This window comes from Podarcis muralis, chromosome 1 (assembly GCF_964188315.1).
Source record: "Podarcis muralis chromosome 1, rPodMur119.hap1.1, whole genome shotgun sequence".
Lineage (NCBI taxonomy): Eukaryota > Metazoa > Chordata > Lepidosauria > Squamata > Lacertidae > Podarcis > Podarcis muralis.
The window spans coordinates 81734950-81760143 of NC_135655.1; the positions used below are offsets into that span (position 1 = coordinate 81734950).

General features: G+C 46.0%; 2 protein-coding genes across 7 annotated transcripts in view; one reads left to right on the forward strand and one right to left on the reverse strand.

Moving 5' to 3' along the window:
* The first annotated feature begins 7459 nt into the window (after positions 1-7459).
* UBE2L6 (ubiquitin conjugating enzyme E2 L6) lies at positions 7460-12102 on the forward strand. Of its 4 annotated transcripts, none has more exons than XM_028738535.2 (4): positions 7460-7756; positions 9689-9784; positions 10103-10289; positions 10448-12102. In XM_028738535.2, the coding sequence occupies exons 1-4, from the start codon at positions 7727-7729 to the stop codon at positions 10600-10602; spliced, it is 468 nt and encodes a 155-aa protein (XP_028594368.2). In that variant the 5' UTR covers positions 7460-7726; the 3' UTR covers positions 10603-12102. The 4 variants fall into 4 exon arrangements, with proteins under 4 accessions (XP_028594368.2, XP_077789171.1, XP_077789163.1 ...); XM_077933045.1 differs by having other exon boundaries at positions 7578-7756; positions 9564-9784; XM_077933037.1 differs by lacking the exon at positions 7460-7756 and adding an exon at positions 8070-8132.
* The window catches only part of SMTNL1 (smoothelin like 1), a 29777-nt gene continuing 16513 nt past the window's right edge, over positions 11931-25194 (reverse strand). For all 3 annotated transcript variants that reach the window (XM_077933027.1, XM_077933034.1, XM_028738520.2), the window contains exons 2-9: positions 23394-23853; positions 22000-22135; positions 20958-21012; positions 19948-20118; positions 17948-18050; positions 16067-16218; positions 14424-14631; positions 11931-13037 (exon numbers count right to left, since the gene is read on the reverse strand). In XM_077933027.1, coding sequence (XP_077789153.1) covers positions 14487-14631; positions 16067-16218; positions 17948-18050; positions 19948-20118; positions 20958-21012; positions 22000-22135; positions 23394-23789 — 1158 coding nt within the window. In that variant the 5' untranslated portion in view covers positions 23790-23853 and the 3' untranslated portion in view covers positions 11931-13037; positions 14424-14486. The remainder of the gene's footprint in view (positions 13038-14423; positions 14632-16066; positions 16219-17947; positions 18051-19947; positions 20119-20957; positions 21013-21999; positions 22136-23393; positions 23854-25194) is intronic.

Sequence of the window (25194 nt, forward strand, 5' to 3'; positions counted from 1 at the left end):
CTGCAATATTTGCTTTACCTACAAATAATCAAGATGAAGAATACATGAAGGCAATTGGCATGTGCAGTGGAAACTACCCTACTTCAGATCCCAAGAGAGAGATCCTGCCCCTCCAAAATATTTCTACAGCTTTTTGTTGTTTCACTGTGTCCTCAGGGACTACATTGTTAATGTGAAGTCCCATTTGCCTGGTACTCCGCGTGCATGCCCTGAAATTAAGTATCTATTTTGGCCCTGCTTTGAGAAGTGAGTGTTGCAAATGAATCGGAGAAAGCAACATTGCTTAAAGTCAAGTCTCTTCCCACAGCAGAATCTGTGTAGTGAACTACAATTTAAATGCAAGCTGAATCAATCCCCGCTACCTTTGCCATAGCTAATACAAGTGACACCCTAATATATCCCTTAGTTTTAATGAAATATGTCATCTGCTGTTGGTTGGGCAGCTTGGTCGCCAGATGTGGGCCAGAAGGAGTCACCAGAGCTGAGACATGGCATCTCCTTTTCAGTGTCAGGACTGAAGTGAAGAGCACATGTAAGACACATTTCCCTCGCCAGAACCACAGACACTTCTCACACATCACAGTTTAGAGGAAACAGAGCTAATAAATTCAAGAATTCCAGATTTCAGCTGCTGCAAGATTTTCTGGAGATTAACCACTTCACCTTCAAAATAAAAATGGTAGAATCACGGATGCTTCTTAAATGTGTGCTTAATATAGTATTAATATTGAGCACTCTTTTTTTAAGAAGTATGCTTAACACCACCACTTTTATTTTGAAGGAAAAGCAGTCATGGGTCCCCTGATCTGGCCTGAACTCTGGATTTGTATCTGGGTTTCCAAATGACTTTCTCCCCTTGTTTGTACACCCCCCCCAGCCAAAAAGGAGCTGTTTCAGCACTAATGCTAAAAAGGAGACCACCTCCCGAATAAGTTATGATGATGCTTATGGGCTCACCCAGTTGCCATCATTGCATCTTGAGCTATTCAGGCAACCCAATGCACACTAGACACATAACGCAAGCTATTTCCATGGGCCATGCAAAAGGGGAAGTGACTGAGGTGGGCTCAGTGTGGACTACAAGTACTTGAGACACTGAATGTAGGAGTGCCATTCCTTCTCAGGCCAAGCTCCTTTGCCTTATACAGGTACAGGTTGGGCAAAATATCAACAGGTCAGGCTCTTTCTTTTAATATTGTGTCAGCTCCATGGCAGGAAAAAAACTGCTTCTCTGGAGTGTGGGTGGGGTGTGTTGGGGGTGTGGGTGGAGGGCTGAGAAACACACACTAAACAGCAAAGGTTTCCATGCAAAATATTCTGCAAGCAGGGCCTCTCTGACTCATCTTGTAGCTCTCTCAGAAATATCTAAAAAATGCAACCCACCCTTTGTCCAGGTGTGCCTTAAAGAAGCAAGCACACTTGCTGCAAAGAGCTTCCTGTGGCCAATGATGAGTGCCATTGTGGCATTTCAACTACTAGGTTAGTTTGGAGCCCATCACAGCAGGTGATTAAGCTGGACTGGTGGGCAATTTGTCCAGTTTTCAAAACTTTGGGAGAATGTGTGGCATGCAGAACAGGACACTTGCGTTGCAAAGAATTGTTATCAAAAGCAGGCATTTAGTTCGGCGTCACCATACTAATTAAAATATGAAGACAGAAGCCATTGTCAATGTGGCTGTACGTATTTAGCAGAAGAAGAGTTTGGATTTGATTCCCCGCCTTTCACTCCCCTTCAGGAGTCTCAAAGCGGCTAACATTCTCCTTTCCCTTCCTCCCCCACAACAAACACTCTGTGAGGTGAGTGGGGCTGAGAGACTTCAAAGAAGTGTGACTAGCCCAAGGTCACCCAGCAGCTGCATGTGGAGGAGCGGAGACGCGAACCCGGTTCCCCAGATTACGAGACTACCGCTCTTAACCACTACACCACACCTGCTCAGCACCAAGGTTCCCCATGAAGGGGCCGGGCACCCACAAATTTTTGTGCCAGCGCATGCGTGAGCACATGAGGTGTGCATGCTGACATCAGGCAAGCTGGCAGGCAGGCTGACAGCAAATGCCTGTGTGTGTACAGTGGGAGCACCCCCAGGAACACAGGGCCCCAGGGCCAAGCCAGTGGACCTGCTGCCCTGTACATTTTTTCCATCCAGAAGACTGTGCTGCCTGAGTTTTCTGGCATAAAGTAATAGGATTCTATGTGAGGGGCCCCACTGCCCACCATTCGGTGGACATAAAGGCTGTATACACACTCCTGTTTACTCTGCACTCAGTGAACTCCCTTGTGTGTACATATCTGTATGTGTTTTGTCACCTGAGGCGACAAGGGCATGTGCGTCTGTGGCTGAGGATGACGTATGGCTACTTGCCTCTCTAACAGAAACATCTGACTTATCCTTAGGGCAAATTGGAATGACTTACACAACCATGAGACAGTATCTTTAGAAGGAACACCAGAGAAGTCCCATGACTTATCTGTATGTAGAAGGAACACCTGAGAAGTCCCATGACTAAGGTCACGGTTGGGGACAGGTGGAGGTGTCTCCGCTGTGATTGTCCTTGCACAAAAGCATCTGGTGGGAAACAGGGATAGGGGCAGACAGACACACCAGTAAAGGAGGAAATGGAAGCACAAAAAGGGGAGAGCTTTTGACATGAGGTAATTGATCAGGTCAGCTACAAGGATGGGAATGAAACCAATTTTTTTAGTCCCTGTTTTAGAACAAAATGTCAATGAGCAGAAAGAACATGCCCTTGACTTATAAGAAACTGGGATATCATCAGGCAGTCCCTCTATTCCCAATTAAATAAACTACAGTATAAGCTTACTTGCCCTGTCCTTATTTAACTTTGCTCTGCATTTCTGGGTCCAGGCTTTCCAAGTTTCATATCTGAGCATTTGTTTGTTTGTTTGTTTCCCTGTGAAGCACTGCACTTTACCGCTGAGTTGGAGCAAACATCAATCCATGGACCAAAATTGCCATTTGTTCTGATTCAGTATTTAATGGTGGGTTTTCCTGGGGAAAGTGGTGGGGCAAAAAAGAAAGTTCTCAGACACGAACCAGGAAAACGAGGGCCTGCGCCTAGAAAGTGCAGGGCAAAACGTACGTTTAGATGAGCCCTAGGCAGGAGTGGCAGTGACAGTAACAAGGTGGGAAACATATTGTCAGTGGTCTATGCTGCAGGGTGGGATAGTGGCCCCCGCTGCCATACTTGTCTCCACTGCTCATGTCACTGCAGCATTTGTCAGTGAAGAAGGAATTGCTGTTCAGGACCGATTGGCTCTAAACAGTGACGTCTCAAGAAATATCTTTGTGACATGAAATATGCCCAGGCCTAGTGATGTTCTCCTTTTATCCTTGAGTGCTTGATAAAGTTGCACTAAAATGCAGAAGAAATTAATTTGCTATTTGTAGGGGAAAACTGGATTCAGTTTACATTTAAAGGGGAAGCTCCCTAATCTGCACTTTCCAAAGCAATTCCACAGCTATCCTTCAAAGTTCACACTTTTCCAAATTTTGCAAGGCAGCTCTCCAGCCAAGTAACGTGTGCAAAAATGCATATCCCAGGGCAAAGTGTGCATAAAAATGTGTGTACTCATGAAAACAACACACAAAAATGCATAACGTATGGGAACATTGCTTTAGAATAACGTGTGTATGTTAGGCGACATTGCCTACAAATGTGTATGAATGCTGGGGGAAATTAACACTAAAATGCTGAGTAACTTTCATTAGAACTTTTACACATGAACGTGAAGAACTGAAATTAAGACTGGAAAATGAGAAACTCAAATTGAGAAACTCCCATCCCTCCTTATTTGTCCCTAAAATTTGTCACTTTGGGGAAAATGTTGCCTAGCGGTTTCTCTCCATTCTTTTTGTTGTGGATAATCAAAAGCACATTGAAAATTTCAGACCACAGTTATACAGTGCATCCCTGTGCATGCATACACAGAAGCAAGTCCCTAGTAAGTGTGTTTAGCATTGCAACTGAAGGATCGCTGGACTGCAGTACACAGCTGCCTACTGCTACTAGTGGTTTGAGATTCTTAATCTCAGGGTCGTGGGTTTGAGCCCCATGTTGGGTGAAAGGTTCCTGCATTGAGTTGGACTAGATGACTTTTGGGGTGAATTCCTTTTTTGCCAATTAAATAACTGGGGGGGAGGGGACAATAAAGATTAACAAATCAGAGCCAAATGACATCAAATTTAATACAATATTTCCAAAAAGTTGATTTCATCAGGCAAGGCCTTCCTCCACCCTCTAGTCTCTCCTTCTCAGTTTGTATTGTATTATTTGATGTACTGTGGCTTGCCGTTGTTTTATTTATTGTAGTTTAGGAATTATTTATTGTAACTGTTAAGAGTGAATCTCTGTTTAACTTTTATACGCTGATATTATTATTTTATACTATTCTAATGGTTGTTGAATGTTTCTTTTTTTGATGTAGGTTGCTTATTTTAAAATTATGTTTTATTATCACATTTTTGTATTGCATTAGATTTTTATAAGGTGTACATTTTTGTTTCTTCAGCTTGTAAACCGCCTTGAGTATTGCAAGATAGAAAGACGGTATACAAATTAAAAATGGTGATGATGATGATGATGTGTCCCTGTTTCCCCCCACTGCTGCGTGATGTTACATATTTATCTTTGACTCATAATTCTTTCCTTATATTCAATTTCCTTTATCCAATAGCTGTTGGTTTACCAATTCCTGCTCATAAATTTACAAAACAATATTATATACCTTTAAAGAACAAAAGAGGCTACACATCCCCCCCCACCTATCTATTTTATGCCCTTGAGGTCCCTTACAACTCTATGATTCTATGATACACAGAACCTGGGTGACAAAAGCAACTTCTGGCAAGTATTTCAAGAGATACAAGCAGGTGCTGTTTGACTGGGATTGTGCAGCCTGTGAAAATTAGCAGGTCATCCTGCTCTGATGTCTCTAAGTCCTGGGAACACTTGAACTGTCTGAAACCTGCCTAACTGGGTCCTTTCCCAGCCGCTGCCAGCCAAGTTATGGAAAAGTTCAAAATGGCTGTTGCCTAATAGTGACAGAGTTGCTTTCACATATAGAAGCCTATTTGAGACCTATGGAAAAGTTCAAAATGGCTGTTGCCTAATCATGACAGAGTTTGAAAATAAATATTTATTTTCAAACCCTGTCATGATTAGGCAACAGCCATTTTGAACTTTTCCATAGGTCTCAAATAGGCTTCTATATGTGAAGCAACATGGCTGAGTCCCGCCACCCCACCCCACTTCTATGAGGTGTGGCATCCCTTTCTTGGAAACAGACACTGCCCCATTCATTTCAGCTAAGACCCATTTGGTGGCTGCAGAATGTGGCAGACAGTGACTCAGGAGGCAGAGGCTTCAACCACCAAAATGTTTTGAAAGCAGAGAGGATGGTCCACAATGTTCTGAAGGGTGCCTGCCTGAGTTATAGTTACAGATAGGTAGCCGTGTTGGTCTGCCATAGTCAAAACAAAAAAAATTCCTTCCAGTAGCACCTTAAAGACCAACTAAGTTAGTTCTTGGTATGAGCTTTCGTGTGCATGCACACTTCTTCAGATACGTATTCTTCAGATACGTATCTGAAGAAGTGTGCATGCACACGAAAGCTCATACCAAGAACTAACTTAGTTGGTCTTTAAGGTGCTACTGGAAGGAATTTTGTTTTGTTTTGCCTGAGTTATGTTTAGCACCCTTGCCCTACACTTTCCCACCCTTCTTCGCCTATTCCCCCCTTTCCTGGTTAACTAGTTATTTTTGGTAAATTGCTGTGTGAACTGAGGTACTTCAGCCATATTTCAGTCTCCCTAGGTTGGCTCTGCATCCTATGAAGCAGATGGCAGCGAGGGGCAGATATCCAGCTGCTTTTAAGGATGACTGCTTCAACTGTGCCAGGCCCTGTCTTTTTATTGGGTACGCACTATACATCCAAAGCACATTCAAGGCACATTATTCACCTCAGAGGATTCTGGGTACTGTAGTTCATCCCTAACAGAGTTACAATTCGCAACAACTCTTAATAACACCCATAAGTCTTTGAGGGAACAAGAGTGCTTTAAATATATAGCATGTACACAGCCTCAAATGTAACTGCCTTTACACTCATGCTGCCATGCTGACTTTATTACATATGTTGAAGAGGGGGAAATGTTGTTTGAAGCATGTGGGGATCCTCACATTCAGGTAAGCTAAGTTTTGAATCGGTGTGTGACTTCTTCACAGCCATGTCTTTAAGGTTTGTTTCTGCAGCCATAAGGACTATGTAATAAGCGAAAATCTGCCCTTATTCCTTTATGGGGGACACCAGAGTCCTTACAGAGTCCTTTGTAGGTTCTCCATTGGTCAGACAAAAGAACAGAGGCCAACCAGAGAATACTGAGCAGCAAAGCAGCTAGTACGCCTGATCTTTATTGATCTGTTGCAACAGGGTGCTCCCCTCTCACACAGGAAAGGAGGAGGACCCAGGACAAAGGTGTGTCTGTCCTTATATAGACATTTTAAATTGCCCACCTTGGAGTCCAAGACCCGCCGCCCAAGATACATCATACCTACATCACAGAAAGGGCGGTCTACAGCAAAAATCTGAGTGCGTTGTTTACCTCCTGTCGTTGTTTACCTCCTGTCTGGCAAGTTACCTGTTAATGCTTACTTGATTGGTTACCCTGGGGAGCCTTCTTTTGTAATGATAAATACTTAGTTCCTGAGCCAGGTCACAGGCTCACCCTATTCATACACAGACATACCCTTAAGACAGGATTTGTGAAGGAAAAGACAATGGGGAGGCTTTTCCATTTTCCTTTGACTTTGCAGAGAAAATATTTGGTCAGTTTGGGAGTCAAAATGGTTCCAGGGCTGTTTTCCTATGCTGCTTCAGACATGTGGTTTATATATTTATGTATGTGTTTGCTTGGTACATTTATGAACATTTATATATATATATCAGACCTATTTTTATTTCAATTAGAAACACACACTTTGTATATAAGGAAAGGGGGAATGTTCTACAGGTTTATTTTATTTTTTAAAGCCTCAAGCCGTTTGGGGATAAAACCCTGAGAGATGGCACCCTTGTATTATAGACAGCCACACAACATCACCATCCATGCACAAGAGGGAAGTCCTAGCAGGCTTGGAGGAGCCCCAAGATTTGCAGAAGTAAAAACTATTTTTAAGAGAAACAAAGAAAAAAACCCAAAGGGGAAAAACCCTAAAACAACCCAGTGAGGACTAAGGACAGTGACACAGAATGCTGAGTGTCTGGGAGGAGGGGATCTAAGAACGGAGGGGCACCTTGAAAGCTCCAGTTCCACTCTTTCCCCCTGGAAAGTAGCAACCCCCAAGTCTGATGGTCAACTGAAATATAAAAAAAGAAAACAACCTTTTATGCAACAGGTTGTTGTTGCGTTTTCTTGCATCCAGTGTGCGCATGTCACACATGATGCAAGTAATGTCTATGGTTCACTTTACGAAGTGATTCCGATTAGCTGACGGGAGTTTATTTTGGAATTGGTGCTGCTCATGCATGCGGCGGGGAAATCCAGATCCTAACCCGGAGAGAGCTTTTGCCCGCTCTTCCGAAAGGAAAACCCTCTCCTCGCATCTCTCCGAGGCGGAGCAATAGCGCAACTTGCAGCCAACCACCCGGCGCACCGAGAAGCAGCAGCAGCAGCAGCAGCAGACTCGGAAGCCGCTTCAAGCGAAGATGGCGGCGGCGCCCCGCCGAGTGGCGAAGGTAGGCGCGGGGGGCGGCGCGGCAGATCCCCGACCTTCTCGGTCCCGCGCAGCTGCTCTGGAGATCTGCTGCTTAGGAAGGGCTGAGAGGCGGGCCAGGCGGGCTTGTGAAGGTGGGATCTTCGAGGGGAGGGAGGGACACTTGCCCTAGCCTTGCCGCCTCTTTATTGTAAGGGGGCGCTTCGATCCAGCGACGGTTCCCGTCTTAGGATCGGGTCGCCTCTTTTCTGCCGGGGAAGGTTTCATGGACCCTCCACAGCTGGCCAGGTGACGGGCGAAGCGTTTCTCGTCGCGGCACCGCTAGGCTGAGCCAAGGCTATACCGCTCGAATGCCTGCCTGCCGCGCAGCTGCCCAGAGCACGGAAGCCCTCACCGGGGTGGGGAAGGTGGAGATATGCATAGCTGAACATATAGAAATGCATATGTAATAACGTGCTTTTGGGAGGGGGGTGCAACCTGTCCATCTCTCACTTTTACAACGATCAAAATCCAAGTTTAGAGAGACTTGTAAAAAATAAATAACTGGTGAGGTGGGCAACAGACAGCAAACCCTTAAGTGCAACTTTCTTGGATAACATTTGCTATTAAGGGGCAGTTCTGAATTCATTGTGGAACAGATAAGCATACGTCAAAAACTACTTACAATTTGGTACCTTTAGTGAAAGTGCTGGGAACTGTGTATCTGAAGACTAAACTGCTGTCCCCAGGATGGTGATTATTATTATTATTATTATTATTATTATTATTATTATTATTATTATTATTATTATTATTTTAGCAGGGGGAATGTTGACTACAATTTTCAAACAGACTCAAGCTGAAATACTGGTTTGAAGGGGAAATGTCTGAAGGAGGGAGGCTGTGTAGCTGCCAGGTCAGTTGCAGTGGAAAATTAGCTTTCAGTTTCTGTTACTGTTAAGCTTGGAAAGAGCAAGGAAATTGCGCAAATTACAGTAATGCTGTTGGCAGCATGTCAATTGTCCTGTGGATGAGAAAAGCCATAAAGTTTGAGAAAGGAGATATGCCTGCTGTTATGATATCAACTTCTTGAGGAAGTTTCTGTCAATGAATTGAAACTTAGAGGCAAGGAAGAGAGGGCAAGCCAAGGCACAGCTGGGACCAAGTTAGGAAAGATCTTTCTCACTTTTAGAAACGTACTGATACCCAAGATTAATATTTTGCTATCTTTTTTGAAAGCAGCTGGTGACTTGTTTGAGTGAGGGGAAGAGAGACAAAAATAAAGGTGGCGGATATAACTGATTTACAGGAAGCAAATGACACAAACACAGATCCTGTGTCAAGCATTTAGGAAACCTGACATGTGGAAATGGAGGGTGAGGGTCTCACTTGTTCTTGCTGCCAAGTCCTCCATGGCATGGCAAGGCTATATTAGTGGACCAAAATGAAGGTGTTCAGTAGTTTTATGCAGACATTGGCAGCATTGAGATGTCACAAACCATGGTTTGCCCAGGAAGGAGAGATGAGAGAAATTGGTGGCAGAGGATCGGAGATGGGAAAAATACTTTGAGACACGTGAGGATGGGATATGAAAAATATAAAAGAAAAAGTCATCTCCACTTAGTGCAAATTCTTCCTAGAAGTGGGAGGCTGTCAGAATACCTTCTGAGTAAATGTCTGTACTTAGCTTGAGGAAAGCCGAGCTCTGCTGCTCCTTGCTATACGTGAAAAGACGAGGAAGGAATGGACTAATTTACAAAGATGCATTATATACCTGTAGAAAATGATGTCAGTAAATGCCAGTGGATTATGCTAAACTCTGCTTCCCTTTTGTGGCTGGTGGGCCTCAGTAATTTTCAGGCAAGTGGTCCTTGCTGGAGGTGAAAAGTTTGAGATCCCCTGGTCCAACAGGATGACCATGCTTTGCTGGGCAATTGTCACCACTAGGCCTGGAACCATCTTTTTGCTTTTTCAGGAGCTGAATAGAATTAAAACGTCCGGGTTCCGCTGCCTTCGGGATGTTGAAGTAGATGTGAACAATGTCCTGCTGTGGAAGGGACTTCTAGTGCCGGTGAGTTTAGGGAAGGCAAGGAAATAGCTGGGCCTGAATAGCCTCAAAGGCAACACCAATGGCTCCTAGAGAGAAGAGCTTGGCCTTTGGGGTAGGGTGAAGTGACTGCCTCAGGCAATGTAAATGGGCATCGCAGCACCGTATCACTTTATTTTACAGAGGAGGATCCAGATTTTCCACTCGCCTTGAGGTAGCAGAAAGGGTCTGCTTGAATCTGGGCTTTTATTTTTTTAGATCCCCACAGCCCACATACAGGGAAGCACCATTTGCTAGCCGCACTGTGAGGTGACTACTGCCCTTTCCTGTCCTTGTGCTCAGGATGACCCCCCGTACAACAAAGGCGCCTTCCGGATTGAGATCAGCTTTCCAAGCGAGTACCCCCTCAAGCCTCCCAAGGTCACTTTCAAGACTCCGATCTACCACCCCAACGTGGATGAGAAGGGCCAGGTGTGCTTGCCGATTGTCAGCAACGAGCACTGGAGACCTTCCACCAAGGCAGACCAAGGTAGGACCAAGAGAGCTGTGTGTGTCAGTGCACAGGGAGAGCCAACTGGCTGTTGGATGGCCACGGCTCATCTGTCCATTCTGCTGCGCTCTCTCTCCTTGAAGTTATCACATACGTTATGCTCTTTTCTGACCCTCCTACCTTTTCCTGACCCACAGTGATTGCGGAACTGATAGTGCTGGTGAATAAACCTGACCCAGACCACCCATTGCGCGCTGACTTGGCTGACGAGTTTATCCAGGACCATGAGCACTTTTTGTCCAAAGCTGAAGAGCAGACCAGCAAATTCAGTGAGAAGCGGCCATGCGAGTGACCTGCTGCCCTCCTGAACCACTGCCTTCCTCGCTGGCTGGCTGGGGAACCTTCCACATAGGCACAGTCCCAGTGGGATGAAATGCAAGTGGGACCACGGAAGCTGTCCCCACCATTGCATTCTCAATAAAGGAATGTACACGGTGGGATCCTGCAATGCTCTGGCTCATGACACTAATTCTGCATCTGAGGGGGAGGAGACTTCAGCCTTGGGGAGGAGAGACTTTGGTTTGGACTCTGCTCTTAGAAGTGAAATGTTGTGCTTTCGCCTTGCATTCGCTGGGGTTTGGATGACCTTTCTTGCTTTCTTACAGTTTTGCTTTTCACTTTAACACCACCCCCTGCTCTAAACATTCCTGGGGAGAGACACAAATGACTTTCTTTAGTTTGTCCAAGGCAGCTTTCTCAGAGAACACTTTGTCACCCATTTTTTACAGGACATGTACATGCCATTTGTAATCAAAACCTCCTCCCATGTTTTCCCTGTTCATCTTCCTTCCCTGCCTCCTTCTCCAAGCTAAAAAAACCAATGGAGCAGCTCTACAATTTGTAGGCTGGTGATGGGCTGTACAGTCTGTGCTGCAACCACTTCCTTCTTGATGGTTTGGATCTCAAAAATCAACTTGGCATTTTAATTCTTCCCTTTCCAAATAGAACTGCCTTGCAGGTATTTCTTGTCTCTCTCTGACCCCAAATTGGAGGGAGGGGAGAAAACATCATAATCATGAGTTCAGTGAAGAAAGGGAATGAAAATCTCCCCCCACCTGCAACATTTGGGGTTGAGGAAAGGTGGGGGGGACTGCCTCTGTTTCCAGATTTCTAACACTCTCTGAGCAGCTGCTCCACTTCCACCTTAAAACACAGCAGTGAGGACTGAGTGCTGCTAATTGTCCGTGTCTGGAACTGGAAGCAGAGATGGCCACTGGGACTCTTGGGACAGAAGGCAGAGGGAGCAGTAAGTGGAGCCAGAGCCTTTGATAGGCGAAGGCAGCTCATTTTAGTTTTGACTACATCCTCCTTCCTGCTGAGTCCTACAAGGGCAACATTGAGTCTAAGAAGGGGGAAGTTGGCTGCTAGGAGCACTCCCTGGACTGGTTGTAAGAAGGTAGGCAGGTGGGAGACTGGTTGAGGGCAGACTGAAGTTGGTGGGGCAATGCCCCATTCTCCCTAATGGGCAACACTCCACTGCCTAGAAGCACCCTAAGTTAGCTTGGAGATTTTGAAATACAGTAGGTAAGTAATGATGTGATAAGTGAGCTGGAAGGCTCTTCCGAGTAGAGGAGGGCAGACATGTGGAGCTGGCAAACAATTGGCCTATGTTGCCAAAAATCTGAAGTCAGGTTTTATTTTATTTTTAAATCACTTATACTGTTCTGTTCTAAGCAGAACATATTTAGAGGCAAGTTCTTGCTTCAGTGGAATCTTACACCCTAGGAAATGGGAATGCCTTGCACAAATGTATGTGAGTAAGTGCATTTTCTAATAAAAAATGTTCTTCCTCCTTCTGTTGTGGCAGCTGGTCTTTCTCATTCTCACTCTGCTGGACCTCTTGCTGTTGGGGTTATCTGGCCATATTCCTCCCTGGCCACAGTCTCTCATGGCAGCTTGTTTGCTAAACTTCTTCCTAGTGTATCTGTAGAAGTCTGCATGCACACGAAAGCTCATACCAAGAACTAACTTGGTCTTTAAGGTGCTACTGGAAGGAATTTTTTTTGTTCTTCCTAGTGTGTTATCCTAACAGCCTGATCTTAGCCATGCCTGTTCCAAGTTGCACAGGGACTTTTGTGCTTAGGACTGAAACATCTGTCTGGGAGTAACTGAATACTGTGGGGCTTCCTTCCTAGTAAGCAGGCATCGGATGAGGTTGTGTTTTCCCTGTACGCTGCGCAGCTCTAGTGTGCCTTGTGCTTAATATCTTCAAGGAGAGCTGTTCATACTATCTCCTTGGTAACCTCACCATTGATGGATGGGACTTGAACTGTAGTTTGCTTTGGGGTGGGCGGGAATCACAGACACTGCCTAGTTGCCTTGGACTTCAAACAGTTGTGCTTTAATGATGCTCGGTAAGGAGAAGTGAGTGAGGTTAAAGAGAAGCGCAGCACGGGTTGGAAGAGGACTTGCCAGCATTTGCAGCCAAGAGAATAGTACGTGAAATGGGCAGTGGAAATTTTCTGGAGAGACTTCCTTGTTCCACACCATGCCCGTTTATGACAGAGGCTTTTGGTTCCTTGGAGGCCAGATTGCTGAAGGTGACTAGAAGCACCTACAGGACAGGAGTTAACGATCCCTTTCCCCACACATCTCAAAAGCACACAGGCAGAAAGTTTGTGTGTAGCAGACTTAAACGCTAGAGCAAAAGCCACTTTGGTTTGATCCAGTGCAGTGCACAAGAAATGGCAGAATAGAGACCAGGGGACATCCCATGTCGCCTTCTCTCTGAAAAGCAAAAGAAGAAAATCCTGAATCTGAGCCCACTTTAGCCTAAGGGAAGCTGTAATTTCCAGTGCAGAGGAGGAGAATCCAAAAGGGTTGGGGGGCATCTTACCTGCAAATAAGATACAGATGGACCACACCCATAATCTGCACCAAAAACCCCACTGGTTTGTTTGCCCTGGTTGGGTTGGAGGAGGAGACCAGTAGTAGGATTATGGTTAGCAATGTCCCTTGCTTCCACATGTTGCCTGCCACTATCCTGTCACCAGTGCTGCCCGCAATTGCCACTTCACACTCCTATGCTGGGCACCCACTCATAACCTCCCACTTCAGCCCCTCTTCCCACTAGCCACTGCCAAACCTCCAAAAGGCTCATAACCTCCCACTTTAGCCCGTCTTCCCACTAGCCACTGCCAAACCTCCAAAAGCTTCTTGCATGCCAAAACACCTGCCACCAGCCCTCTCAGCCAAAACAGCTATCCATCATCACCCAGTCCTGCCACCTTTAATGCCCCTGTCATCCAAATATCCTTTTCTACTGACTAAATACCACCAACCAACATGACACCCTTGGCTGCAGATGTCATATGCTTTGATACCTTTCCTGCTAATGGGGTGTGGGGCTAATTTGAGACACGCAATTGGTGGGTGATCCCTTTGGCTCTACTATACACATCATTTCCAAACTCTAGAGGTGGTTCAGCAAATTGTGTAGCATGAGGTAGGGAGGCCAAAGACCTCACTGGGGAAGTCACAGGACTCGATAAGATAATTCTGTTTGGCAGCCCTGATTTAAACCATGGCTCTGTCTTTGACATCCTTCTTGAGCTTTTTATAACTTACCGCTCTGTAAGGCATGGTATTAATGTTAAAATAAGGTTGCTTCCTTCCAGAAATGTGATAATGACTGAGCCAGTGTCCTGTCCCCCATTTCTACTAGCCATTATATATATATAAAACCTAAAGGACCCCGGATGGTTAAGTCCAGTCAAAGGCGACTATGGTGTTGCAGTGCCCATCTCGCTTTCAGGCAGAGGGAGCCGGCGTTTGTCCACAGACAGCTTTCCTTGTCATGTGGGCAGCACAACTAAAATGCTTCTGGTGCAACAGAACACCATGACAGAAGCCAGAGCACACGGAAATGCCATTTACCTTCCTGCTGCAGTGGTACCTGTTTATCTACTTGCACTGGCATGCTTTCGAACTGCTTGGTTAGCAGGAGCTGGGACAGAGCAACGGGAGCTCACCCCGTCAACCCTAACCGCCGACCTTCTGATCGGCAAGCCCAAGAGGCTCGGTGGTTTAGACCCCAGCACCACCCGCGTCCCCTACTGGCCATTATATTACGCTCTCACTTAGTGAAGAGGTCCTCCATGGAGCCCTTCTCACCTGTTCTGCCAAACCTTCCCTCCAGCTTCCAGTAAGCCTCAAATGCAAGCCTGCCTTCCGCTCTCATTTCTTCTTGGTCTTCACAAGCCCTTTCTGCACCAGGCTGCGATAAAGCTCCTGGACGTAGGTGTAGATGCATTTGTTGTCAGGGACACTCATGCGCACCATGTCGGCCACATCCAGAAGCTGGGGACAGTCAGCAAGCTCCCTGGGAAGAGGATGGCAAAGAGCATCCAGATTTAGCTTGGCACCTTTTTCACCTTCACAGATGCTACAGGGAATCTCTTGAACATAACTCTTAAACCAAAAAACAGTGAAGCCGCCCCATCCCTTTGACTTTGGAAAGTTGGCACGGGATCAAAGAGAACTGTGATCTAAAGCGCGGGTGGGTGTGTGTGGGTGTGTGTGTGTAACGTGCAGTGCTTTGGGTGCTGAATTCCAACTCCCAACATCCTTGGCTGTGCTGGCTGGGGCTGCTGGTACTGGGAACCCAGCAACACCTGGAAGGCAGCAGGTTCCCCACTCATGAAGAAACCATGGCCCATATAATACATTACATGCTAGGGTACAGATGGCGAGACATCCCTATTAGTGCTTTTTGACTCTGGCTTTGTTTACGCCATGTTCCTCAGGCACATGCGGAAGGTGTAAAGAGACCAGAGGTTTTGGACTACAGCTCCCTATGGCTGGCATGGCATGGGAAAAGCTGTCCTACTCCCAAACAAGCCTATTTGCATGCAGAGATTGCCTTCCGAGGCCCTTCTCCAGCTCACCCTGCTTACAGAGGTCAAGAGACAGGAGAAATGGCTTCCTTGGGTATACCCCCTGTGTTGGTATTTCTTTGGTGCAAAGTTTATTTGCCCAAGTGTTGTTGTTGCACTCTGATATTAACCTGTGCTGAAATGTACAACTATTGCTTTGTTGTTTTTTGTTGCTCAGTTGTTTGAAATGGTTTAGCTGTGCTTTGGATTGCTGTTATGCACACATAACTTTTCCTCTGCAGTTTCCAGAGACAAGTCCACTCTTTAAAGCTCTGTGTCTGAGTGCCCCCCCCCCAGTTTTTTGCTTTGGCATTTTCCCAGTGAAAGCCAGTTCTTTAAATCTGAATCCAAGCAAACAACAATCTGTGGAAAACACAAATTGCTGTTTGTTGCACTTCAGCTTTAAAGAGCGGGCTTTTGCAAGGACACAGAGCTTTAAAGTGTGGGCCTGTGCCTGGAAAGAGCAGGGGGGGGGGAGGTAAGTGTAGATAGGGCCTAAATGTTGTTACATGTACCAGGCAGAGGTCCTTCTTGGTAGTGGCACCCGCCCTGTGGAACACCCTCCCATCAGATGTCAAGGAAATAAACAACTATCTGACTTTTAGAAGACATCTGAATTCAGCCATATTTAGGGAAATTTTTAATATTTGATATTTTATCGCCTTTTTATTCTGTTGGGAGCTGCTCAGAGTGGCTGGGGGAATTATTATTATTATTAATTTGAAACAGGTACAGTATAAATTTGTTTACATGTTCACTGCAGCAAACAGCAATGCACCCACAATCACCAGGATGTGGGTATGTGGAAGTGTGGCCTGGCTCTTCCACCCAGCCCAACCTGCCCTATGGTTGTGGGGTCCTGGGGTCTGGAAAGGTGCTTACTCTGCAGTGGAGAAGGCCAGAGTGAAGTTCTCTTTGCGGTTTGCTGGGTCAAGTGCAGCGTAGTCAAAAGCATCCGGGAAGAATTTGTGGATGAGAGCACAGAAGGCCATGCCACTGCTCCAGCTGGAGGAGAAATTCTGGATGTCCACGTGCTGAGAATGAGAAAGAAAAACATAAACAGGGCCCACCTGTCTTCTCTCCTTGGGTTTACACTCAATCTTTACGCCCTGCACCCCAGCAGCTGCAAGAGGTGTTAATTATGATTAGCAGCATATCTGCAGTAGTTTGCTTATTCGTCCATCCCATTTATGTCCCTCCTTACTTCCAATCGTTTCAGGGTCATGTGAATGGAGTTCTTATTTAAAAAAAAAATCTTTGTAACAACCCCGTGATGTAGGTTAGGCACCAAATGAGCATCAAGACTGAGTGGGAATGGAAACATCCAAACCAACATTCTAGCACTGAACCACACTGCCTCTTTCTGCTTTGAGACTCATGAATACGTATCTGTTTGCGCTGAAGATGTCTGGTATAGCTGTGGTCATGGCATTACCATGTATAATACTGAAATGGTTGGGAAAGGCAGGTTTTCACCACAGTTAAAATACAAATGTGTAGAAGGAACGACTGCTGAATCTGTAATAAACGAAATTACTTGCCTGCTTAGCAAGTGTCTAAAGTCAGGAAAAAGACTTGCACAATTGTTAGCGTCTACCAAAGCCCTTTTAAATCCAAACAGCAGCCCAGACTGCTTTTGCTCCTTGATAATCAGTTGTGGGAATATTGCAATTACTGCTTTGAAACAGAAGTTCAGAAGTGACCAAATGGAACTTGAAAGATGCATTACTATTTGCTTTGATATTTTTTTTAAAAAAACCAACAACCTGTGGGTGGAAATCCCACAAATTTGTCATTGTGGCTGGCACCTCTGTGTAGGGAGAATCTCAGGTTTGGTTCATAGGTACATTTTCTCCAACAGTTTGTTCTTGGCAAGATTGCACTGTTCTGCGGTGTGTATTTGTGTGTGAGAGAGTGAGACAAATAGTGCTACTATTTTGAGGAATTACAAAATGTATCTGAGGGTGATAAGCACAGAGTATTAACATAAACCGGAGGTTACGTTGTGCCTATTTATAACCCACCACAATCTGAAGTGTAGGGAAATGGAAAAAGTTATATAGCCCTTCTAGAACGTTCCAAGTGCTTCATTTTTCATGGACATTTTCTCAATTTCCAGTGAGGTTGCCATGTCAGTCTGTTGCAGCAAACACAAAAAAGAGTCTTTGGGCATCTTTAGGGAATTTATCGGGGCAGCAATGTAGCAGTTCATAAAAGCTTATGCCATAACACATTTGTTAGTCTTTAAAAACACCACATGACTTGGCTGGATCTGCAGTTTCTCAGCAACACTTCAGACAAGCCTCTATGGTCAGTAATTTTATGTCAAGGCATTCCAACACGCATTGCAGGGATCGCCAGCCTTTTGGATCAATGGGCGCATTTTGAGAGTGCTGTGGGTGCTAGTCATAAAATGACTGGCATGGGGGGCATGGCCTAACACAAAATGAGAGTGACAGCCACCTTTGACAACCTGTTGGGACTGACTGTGGAGATCACACAGTATTGATCACACACTGATGCTGATGCTATCTAATAAGAACAGGGAACATTCCTCTGTACCAGGAAAAAAATACACTCATATTTCACAAGAAATCATCTCATTGTCATAGAACAGCTGATCACACACACAAGTTGCATGACCAACACCATCCTAACAAGGGAAATGAGGGTGCCTACTGCATCCCTGGGGAACAGTGGGGTCATGAGCTGAAGGACCACTTAAGGAGGCATTGAGTTTCACAGTTTATACAGACTCATTACCTCATAGCCACGGGTCTTTGCCCGGCACCACTCCAGCAACATAGTCTTCACTGTGTTGGCACCTCCTGTCTTCTTGATATTGGGGGCAGGACCGGTTGCAGCCCTTTGGGAGGGAAGTAGGGAAATGACCAAAAGAGGGAGAAGATAATGAGTGACTAGAGCCAGAATAAAGACATGCTTCTCAGGAATCCACAGACTATATAGAATTTAACTGATTTGATTTATATTTCCTCATTCTTCTCTACTGGACAGCCTTGGGGGCACAGATCTGCCTCTTTAGGATGAAGTCCTATACTTGAGATGAGTAACCTCAGGCTAGATGAATGAATGCAGGCCTTTGTCTGCTGCCCCCTGGCTACACCCCTCACCATCCCTGCTGCACGCCTTCCTTGAGAGCTTTTGCCTGGCTGGAATGAGTCCTTGAACTCTGATAATGCCTCTTGTTTACCTGGCTGGAGAGGGATATGCATGTACAGAACCTCTTGGCTTCTTTGCTGTTGAAATGTAGCCTACAAGAGCCCCATCCTTTGCTCAACCCACTATTCCCTCCAGCCCCATTTACCCCTGGAATGTGGCACCTGGAATGTTGTCCACACAATAATAAGGTTCCTCGTCTGCAGCCTTTTCTCTAGTTGATTGCTTAGATTCTTATCTATTCACTGATCTGCCCAAGAGAAACCTCTCTATCCAGGCCAGTTGTAGGTTTGAGGGCCACCCGGGCAATGTGTCTTTTGCTGGGTCCCCTCCTCTCTCTGTGTCCCCTGGCCAGAGGCGCCATCTTCTCAAGACGACTGACGGGGCCCAATGCGACGTCCTGATGCCACATGACATGCTAGGAGCCAGCGATGCAGCTGAACATCCTCTGAACATTGAGGGGGATCAGCCACCTCAAAAACAAAACAAAACAAAACAAAACACTGAGGGGCCCAAAACTGCTTTGGCCCCAGAAAAAGCAGGAACAAGAAACAAAAACTTTCTCTGACTGGCCAGAACATGGGAAGTCTTTTTAAAATATATAAATTGGAATGTATAATTGACTTTATTATTTGTATTATGATGTGTCAAGATTTGGCATTGTATCAACTGGAGTATTATTAATGAAAAATTAATAAAAATCATTCACACACACACACACACACACACACACACACACACACACTGCTTCGGCCCCTAGGAGTTGGTGTGCTTGCCTTTGGCAGGCTTAGCTGGTCGTGGTGGCAGCACTCCAAGCAGTGCTGCACGTCTAGGTCTTCTTACAATGCCCCAGAGCAATGCTTGGATGTGGGGACACTGTGTGAAATGAAGAGGGTGACTAGATCCTGCCAGTTGGCACAGAGGCAAGGAATCAAAAACTGAGGGTGGTTCAGGGCAGCATACAGCAGCGCCAGAATGCTGAGGGCCCTGGCAGTTACCTGAGAAGGACAGGTGGTGACGCTGGCCCTGCTCTTTCTCTTTAACATGGAACAATCTATTTTGCAATCTCTTACAAAGCTATCTTTTAAAGCTGCCTTCTCTACCTTGTTTGGCTATCTGTGCACCAGAATAAAGAACATGCTATAGTTCGGGCCTCTTTTTTTAGCTTGCCGTTAACGATTTTAAATATTTTGGCTATTGATTTTAATTATTGCACGGCTTTTATTCTTGTGCTCCTCCTGGAAATGTTTACGTGACAGGTAACATTTTAAAACAGAGAGGTTATAAAATAATATCTGGCTGCATACAAATGTGGTACTGTTTGATGAAAAGTGTAAAACAACTGAAGCTGGCCCCTGTGTACCTTAACTGAGAGCAAGTTCCCTTGAACCTAGTCAATGTTTGTGGGTTTAGGCTTTGTGTCTGCTCCTAAAATGCATTGCACTATCTAGGAGTTGTGGCAGAAGGAAGCATGCATGCACTACACAGGAAGTACAAAGGCTGTGGGACAATGAAGAAAGAGAGGGAAAGAGAAAATCAGTGAAGGATTGCAATGGAGGCACCCAGTGGTGCAGTCCCAGGCTTACCCTCCAAACTTATCCATGATGGCCTTGCGGGACTGAGCTCTGGGCGGCATACGAGGCCTTGTCATCTCTCTTCTCTCAAAAGTGGGTCTCTTCTTCTTCTCCTCCTGGGCAGCGGCTGCTCCCTCAGCAGCTGGCAGTTGCTTTTCATCCCCCTTTGGGACTGCTTCAGCGCTGAGAACCAAAAGCAAGTAAACAAACAAGCAAACACAAGAAGGCTGAGAGGTATTGGATGAGGGCATGGCAGTAGGTGGACCTGTGATTGCCTCTCAGTCCAGAACTTATCAAAATAGGAGGAGGAGGAGGAAGAGAGGCCAAGATGGCGGCCAGGAGAAGGCCCTTCACCTTACCACTCATGGAAAAGCATCCCCATCAGTCCTGATGAGTGCCATTCTGAGGGAAGGGGGAAATATTATAATGGTAGTGGTCCTCCATGGCAAGAGCGGGAGACCTAAGGTGCTCCAGATGTGGTTGGACCCCCATTAGCCCCAGCCAGCATGGCCAATTGTCAGGGGTGATGGAAGTCCAACATCTGGAGGTCTGCAAGTTCCCCATCATTGCTCAGTATAGTTTTTGCTCAATCTGGTGCTCTTTGCGAGGCAAGGTTTGAAGTCCCAGTCCCCAGGTCCAAGACACAGGGCTGTGGTGGTGGTCTTCTCCCCTCACACCCCAAATCTCTTGCCCCTTTCCCCAACCATATATCTATCTTTGCTTACGAGGTGTCTGGGTGAATTGCAAAATGCAGTGCTGGTGAGACCTCAGCAACCTGGCATCTTAATATGCCCAGCGGCACACTATGCATTTCATGGACATTTGTGTGTTGTGGGTCTGTGACTGCCTGGAGCCCGTTAAGTACCGTACCTAGCAACACTCCTCCATGAGGCAAAGATGGTGATCTTTGTCATCACCATCATTGCTGAGCTGTGCTTTCTGTGTACGTTGCCCCGTGGCAGCAAGGGGTCACACAACACAGCCCTATTAGGCCAGGGTTGCTCTCAGAGACTCTGTCTCACCTGGTGCTGTTCCCCGTGGCAGCTTCAGGGGCAGTTGGGCCTGAAGGAGTGCTTCCTAGATGGAATTACAGAAAGTTATAACTTTAAAAAAATCACACTTGTGTTGAAATGATGTGAGAAATGGCATGAGGAGAGGGGAAACAACACACAGATACCCAACACTTCTCCATCACTGTTCTCGGCATTGCTTTTGCACCCATTCCCAACTTGTGAAATGTGACTGAAGACTGTGAGGGATCCCATGCAGTCATGCAGGAAACTGAAGGCTTTCAGTTATGCCTTCAGAATGATGAGAGCTAGAAACATGCTTTAAATAAAATAAAACTGAGTTTCTCAGGTTTCTGTGTCTGTTGCCACATTCCATGTAAGGTACCTTTTCAATCAATAAATCAAGAGTGCCACCTAGAGCTTTAATCTCAAGTGTATTTCGTACTTCCTATTAAATGGGGAACTTTTTTTTTGGCTCCACGGGACAGATTCTTCTCAGGATCAGCCTTGCAGGCCCAATCTGAGAAATGAGTGGGGGCCACACATCTGTCAATCCTGTGATGTCACTGTGATAGTATATAATTGACAGGCAGGCAGGGCAGACCACCTGTCAAAATCTGCTCCGTGGCTTTGCAAAGTATCTTTTGATCCTTTAAAGGAGACAGAGGCTGCTTCAAACAGCACTGCTTCGAACAGGTGGATGGCAGCAGTGGAGAACTGTGACCTTGAATAAGTGGGCGTGGCAGCTGTGGCTCATCTCCCATGCCCAATTAAAAGAAGAGGGAAAGGGTTTTAATCTCTGCTCATCAGCTCATGAGAGAATATTAAATCCTGCTGCCCAGACTGTGTGATCCTGCTGGGAATAGGGCAGCACAACCTAGGCAGGATTAAACCCTGTCCTCCTGCCCATCGACTGATGTCACTGGTTATGTCAGCCAATGGGTGGGCTTGGCCTGGTGAAAACAGGCAGGCAGGTCTAGATTGGCCCATAGGCTGCAAGATTGGCCCCACTTCTGCTTTAAATTTTCAGTGCGCTGAATCATATTTTCCTTACCCGTCTCCACATTTTTTAACTCTGTGGGGCTTTGTGGGCTCTCTTCAGGAGAACTTGGAGAGAATTCTGGCCAGAATTCTTCTTCCTCCTCTGGTTCTGGCGAGAGAGGCTCATCTGAAGTGCTGCCAGTTCGGCCCTACATGAATAAGAGAGAAGGGACAGGCCAAAGCACATCTTCAGTGCCGTTATTGTAAGCTCCACTGTCTTGTGGGATAAGGAGTGAACCCTACATTAATCTGGAGTGGAGTCCAACATCCAGGGCTGGGTGATGTATCAATACATCGTCCCACACCATGATAATGGTTTCATAATATGTGACATAATTTCATTATATTTGACATGGCGATAAACTGTGAATCACAGTGTCTGTGCGCTATGTACAAAAATATCGTGATGTGGGGAAAACCAAGAAGCTGATCGTCACTTCTCTCATGATTCCCGTTGCCCCTGTTGTTCTGTACTATAAAATAACAGTTGTAACAATATGTTAACAGTAAGTAAAAATATATTAGTTTTAGACACCCCCCCCTAAGCAGGAGCAGTTGCCAGGACATTACCCCATTTGCTTCTGCATAGTTCCATCCTTATTTCAGACATTGTGATATATCGGTATATTGTGATGTTTAGTCGATGATATATTACAATGTTGAAAACCAGGTATCACCCAGCACCACCAACAATCAATTGTAAGCTGCCTTGGGGCCATATGCGATAAGACAGAATGAAAACCTTATAAATAAGCCAAGCCCTGTGGATAGTCTCCACGAATTGTAGGATGAGACATTTGCCTGTCACCTTGTTTACCATTCCCAGAGCGTATCTATGTTCCTTCCTACATCCTCAGTGTTTCCCAGAAACTATTTTGAAACCTGGTGCCTTAGCTTTGCAAAGGAGCCACTTACACATGGAGACAGAAACGAGTGGCTGACACAATTGTATGTGCATAAATTCCTCCTAAAATCAGTCTCGTTCGTCTTCTGTTTTTCTTTCTGTCTCAGACGGCTGGTCCAGCCCCCTGGCAGTTGCATGGCCTGCTTTGCTTTTGGGTCCGGCCACTGCCGGGGTGGGGGACCAGCCAGAAATCCCATGGACACCACCTTGAGTTCCAATATGGGGTTCAAGGCAGCATATAAAGCTACTAGCTAACTATTGGGAGTAATGTGTTAATGGAAATGCAAAAGGTCTCACGGAACCTTAAAGACAAAGAGGTGCAATAGACCTATACAGAATTGGGGTGGTGGCTGGGGCTGATGGGAATTGTAGTCTAAAACATCTGGAGCAGTGAAGGCTGCTATAAAGGAAAGAAACTAACATATAAGCTAAAAGAGAGCAAGACAAGGCAGCCAGGGGAATGAGATGCACAAGACAGGGAGTGAAATGTACTCTGTTCCCACCTCTGCGCTGGAAGTGCTGGTGTTTCTCTCCAAGGCATCAGCTTTTGCTCCTTTCTCTTCCTGCCGTTCTTCTGGTGTTCCAGAAACCTCAGCTTCTTCCTTGGGCTCTGCTCCAGGTACACCCACGGCCACTCTATCCTCAGAGGCTGCCTGGTTGGTTTCTCCGGCTTCCTCTGCTTTCTCTTTGGTCTCAGATCCCAGCATCTCCTCGGCCCCCGAAGCCTTTCCTGCAGGCTCATTCTCATCCTTGGCCTCCTTCCCAGCAGCAGCCTCTGTTTTCCCAGCCTCACTCTCTCCATGAGCCTCAACCTGAGCATCTCCTGACTCGCTCTGGTGCTCCAGTCCATTGATCTGCTGGCTCTCCCCCTGCTGCTCCTTAGTGCCTTCGGCCTCCATGGTGTCAAGTTCCTCTGGCTGCTTCAGTGGAGGATGAAGCTGGTGGCCTCTTCCAGCTCCAGTTCTGGAAATTCACAGGGCAAGGGACAAAACGTGAAAACCAGAGGGCGAAAATATGTCACTCTTTGATACCAACTGTTGCAACTATTAGGGCAGGCACATGGTATACATTTCATGCATATCCGGAGCACATTTAAAGTGCATGACTTCCCCCAAAGAATCCTGGGAACTGTAGTTTGTTAAAGGTGCTGGGAATGGTAGTTCTCTACAGGTCCCAGGATTCTTGGGGGGTGGGCGGGAGTCATGCGCTTTAAATGTGTGTTGAATATGCTTTAAATGTATAGCAAGGATCTGCCCTTCACATTCCCCCAGGTACATAGTTAACACTTGACTTCTCTTTGCTTGATAACTGGCAGTTACATGAGCGACTTCATTGAAAAGCACTGGATTTTTGAGGCATTGTGACAAATCTATCTATGGTGGCCTATTCACACATGCAAGTCATCCGTGTCTGTGGCAGTCATCATGTGATCAGCATACATTAAAGTTACCAGACATCCTCGTTTCCCAGGGACAGTCCCCGAATTTACAAATCAGTCCCCATACAAAATCCATTGAAACTGAAAAGTGTCCCCGGACGCATTGAAAAAAATCTGGTAACCTTAGCATACATGTGTGAGGTGGCCCATAGAAGAGGGGCAGCCCTCCAGTTGTCATGGGACTCCAATTCCCATCAGCCATAGCCAGCATAGCAAATGGCTAGGTATGATGGGAGTTGTAGTCCAGCAAATACCTGGAAAGCTACGGATTCCCCCATCCCTGCTATACTACACCTTTTGGAATACAAATACAGGTACTTCCTTCTCAAGTTTCACCAAGAATTCCACCAGCAGTACTGGAGGGGCGGGGGAAGAGTAAAAGGGATGCCCTCTGCTGGGTGTATGTTATAAATAGTCTTTAAGAGCTATGGAAATATTAAGCTACACAGCAGGAGCCCAGCCAGGCCAGGGGTCTTGCTGTGTGTGATATAACTATGTGAGAAGGTAATTACACTCAAGGCAGTGAACATAAATTCTTGTTTCACGCATGGTGCTGCTTTAAATGTCTCTGTCGCTCAAGGAAATGGTGTGACTGCACCTTCCCCACAATGTGGTAGACAATAATTTTCAGCCAGAAGGTAATATAGAATACTTGGGTGTTTTAGAATAGCGTCTGGATAAGCTCCTTGCTTCACAAATTCCAGGGAAGGGTGCACTGCATTGATGTGAATCAACCTGTGTCTAAGTAAAGGAAGCAGCCTAGCTTATAGTTCAGGAATCCGGTGGGCTCATAAGTATGGCTTGGCGTAGATCCTGCCCAACATGTGTCCTAATCCGGCTTCTTTCTACGGAGACAGGCAGAGCTA

Coding starts and splice junctions, on each gene's coding strand:
- UBE2L6 (XM_077933045.1), top strand. CDS start 9,626: ATGACCATGCTTTGCTGGGCAATTGTCACCACTAGGCCTGGAACCATC. Junction 9,785..10,102: donor GGAAGGGACTTCTAGTGCCG/GTGAGTTTAGGG, acceptor CCTTGTGCTCAG/GATGACCCCCCGTACAACAA. Junction 10,290..10,447: donor TTCCACCAAGGCAGACCAAG/GTAGGACCAAGA, acceptor CCTGACCCACAG/TGATTGCGGAACTGATAGTG.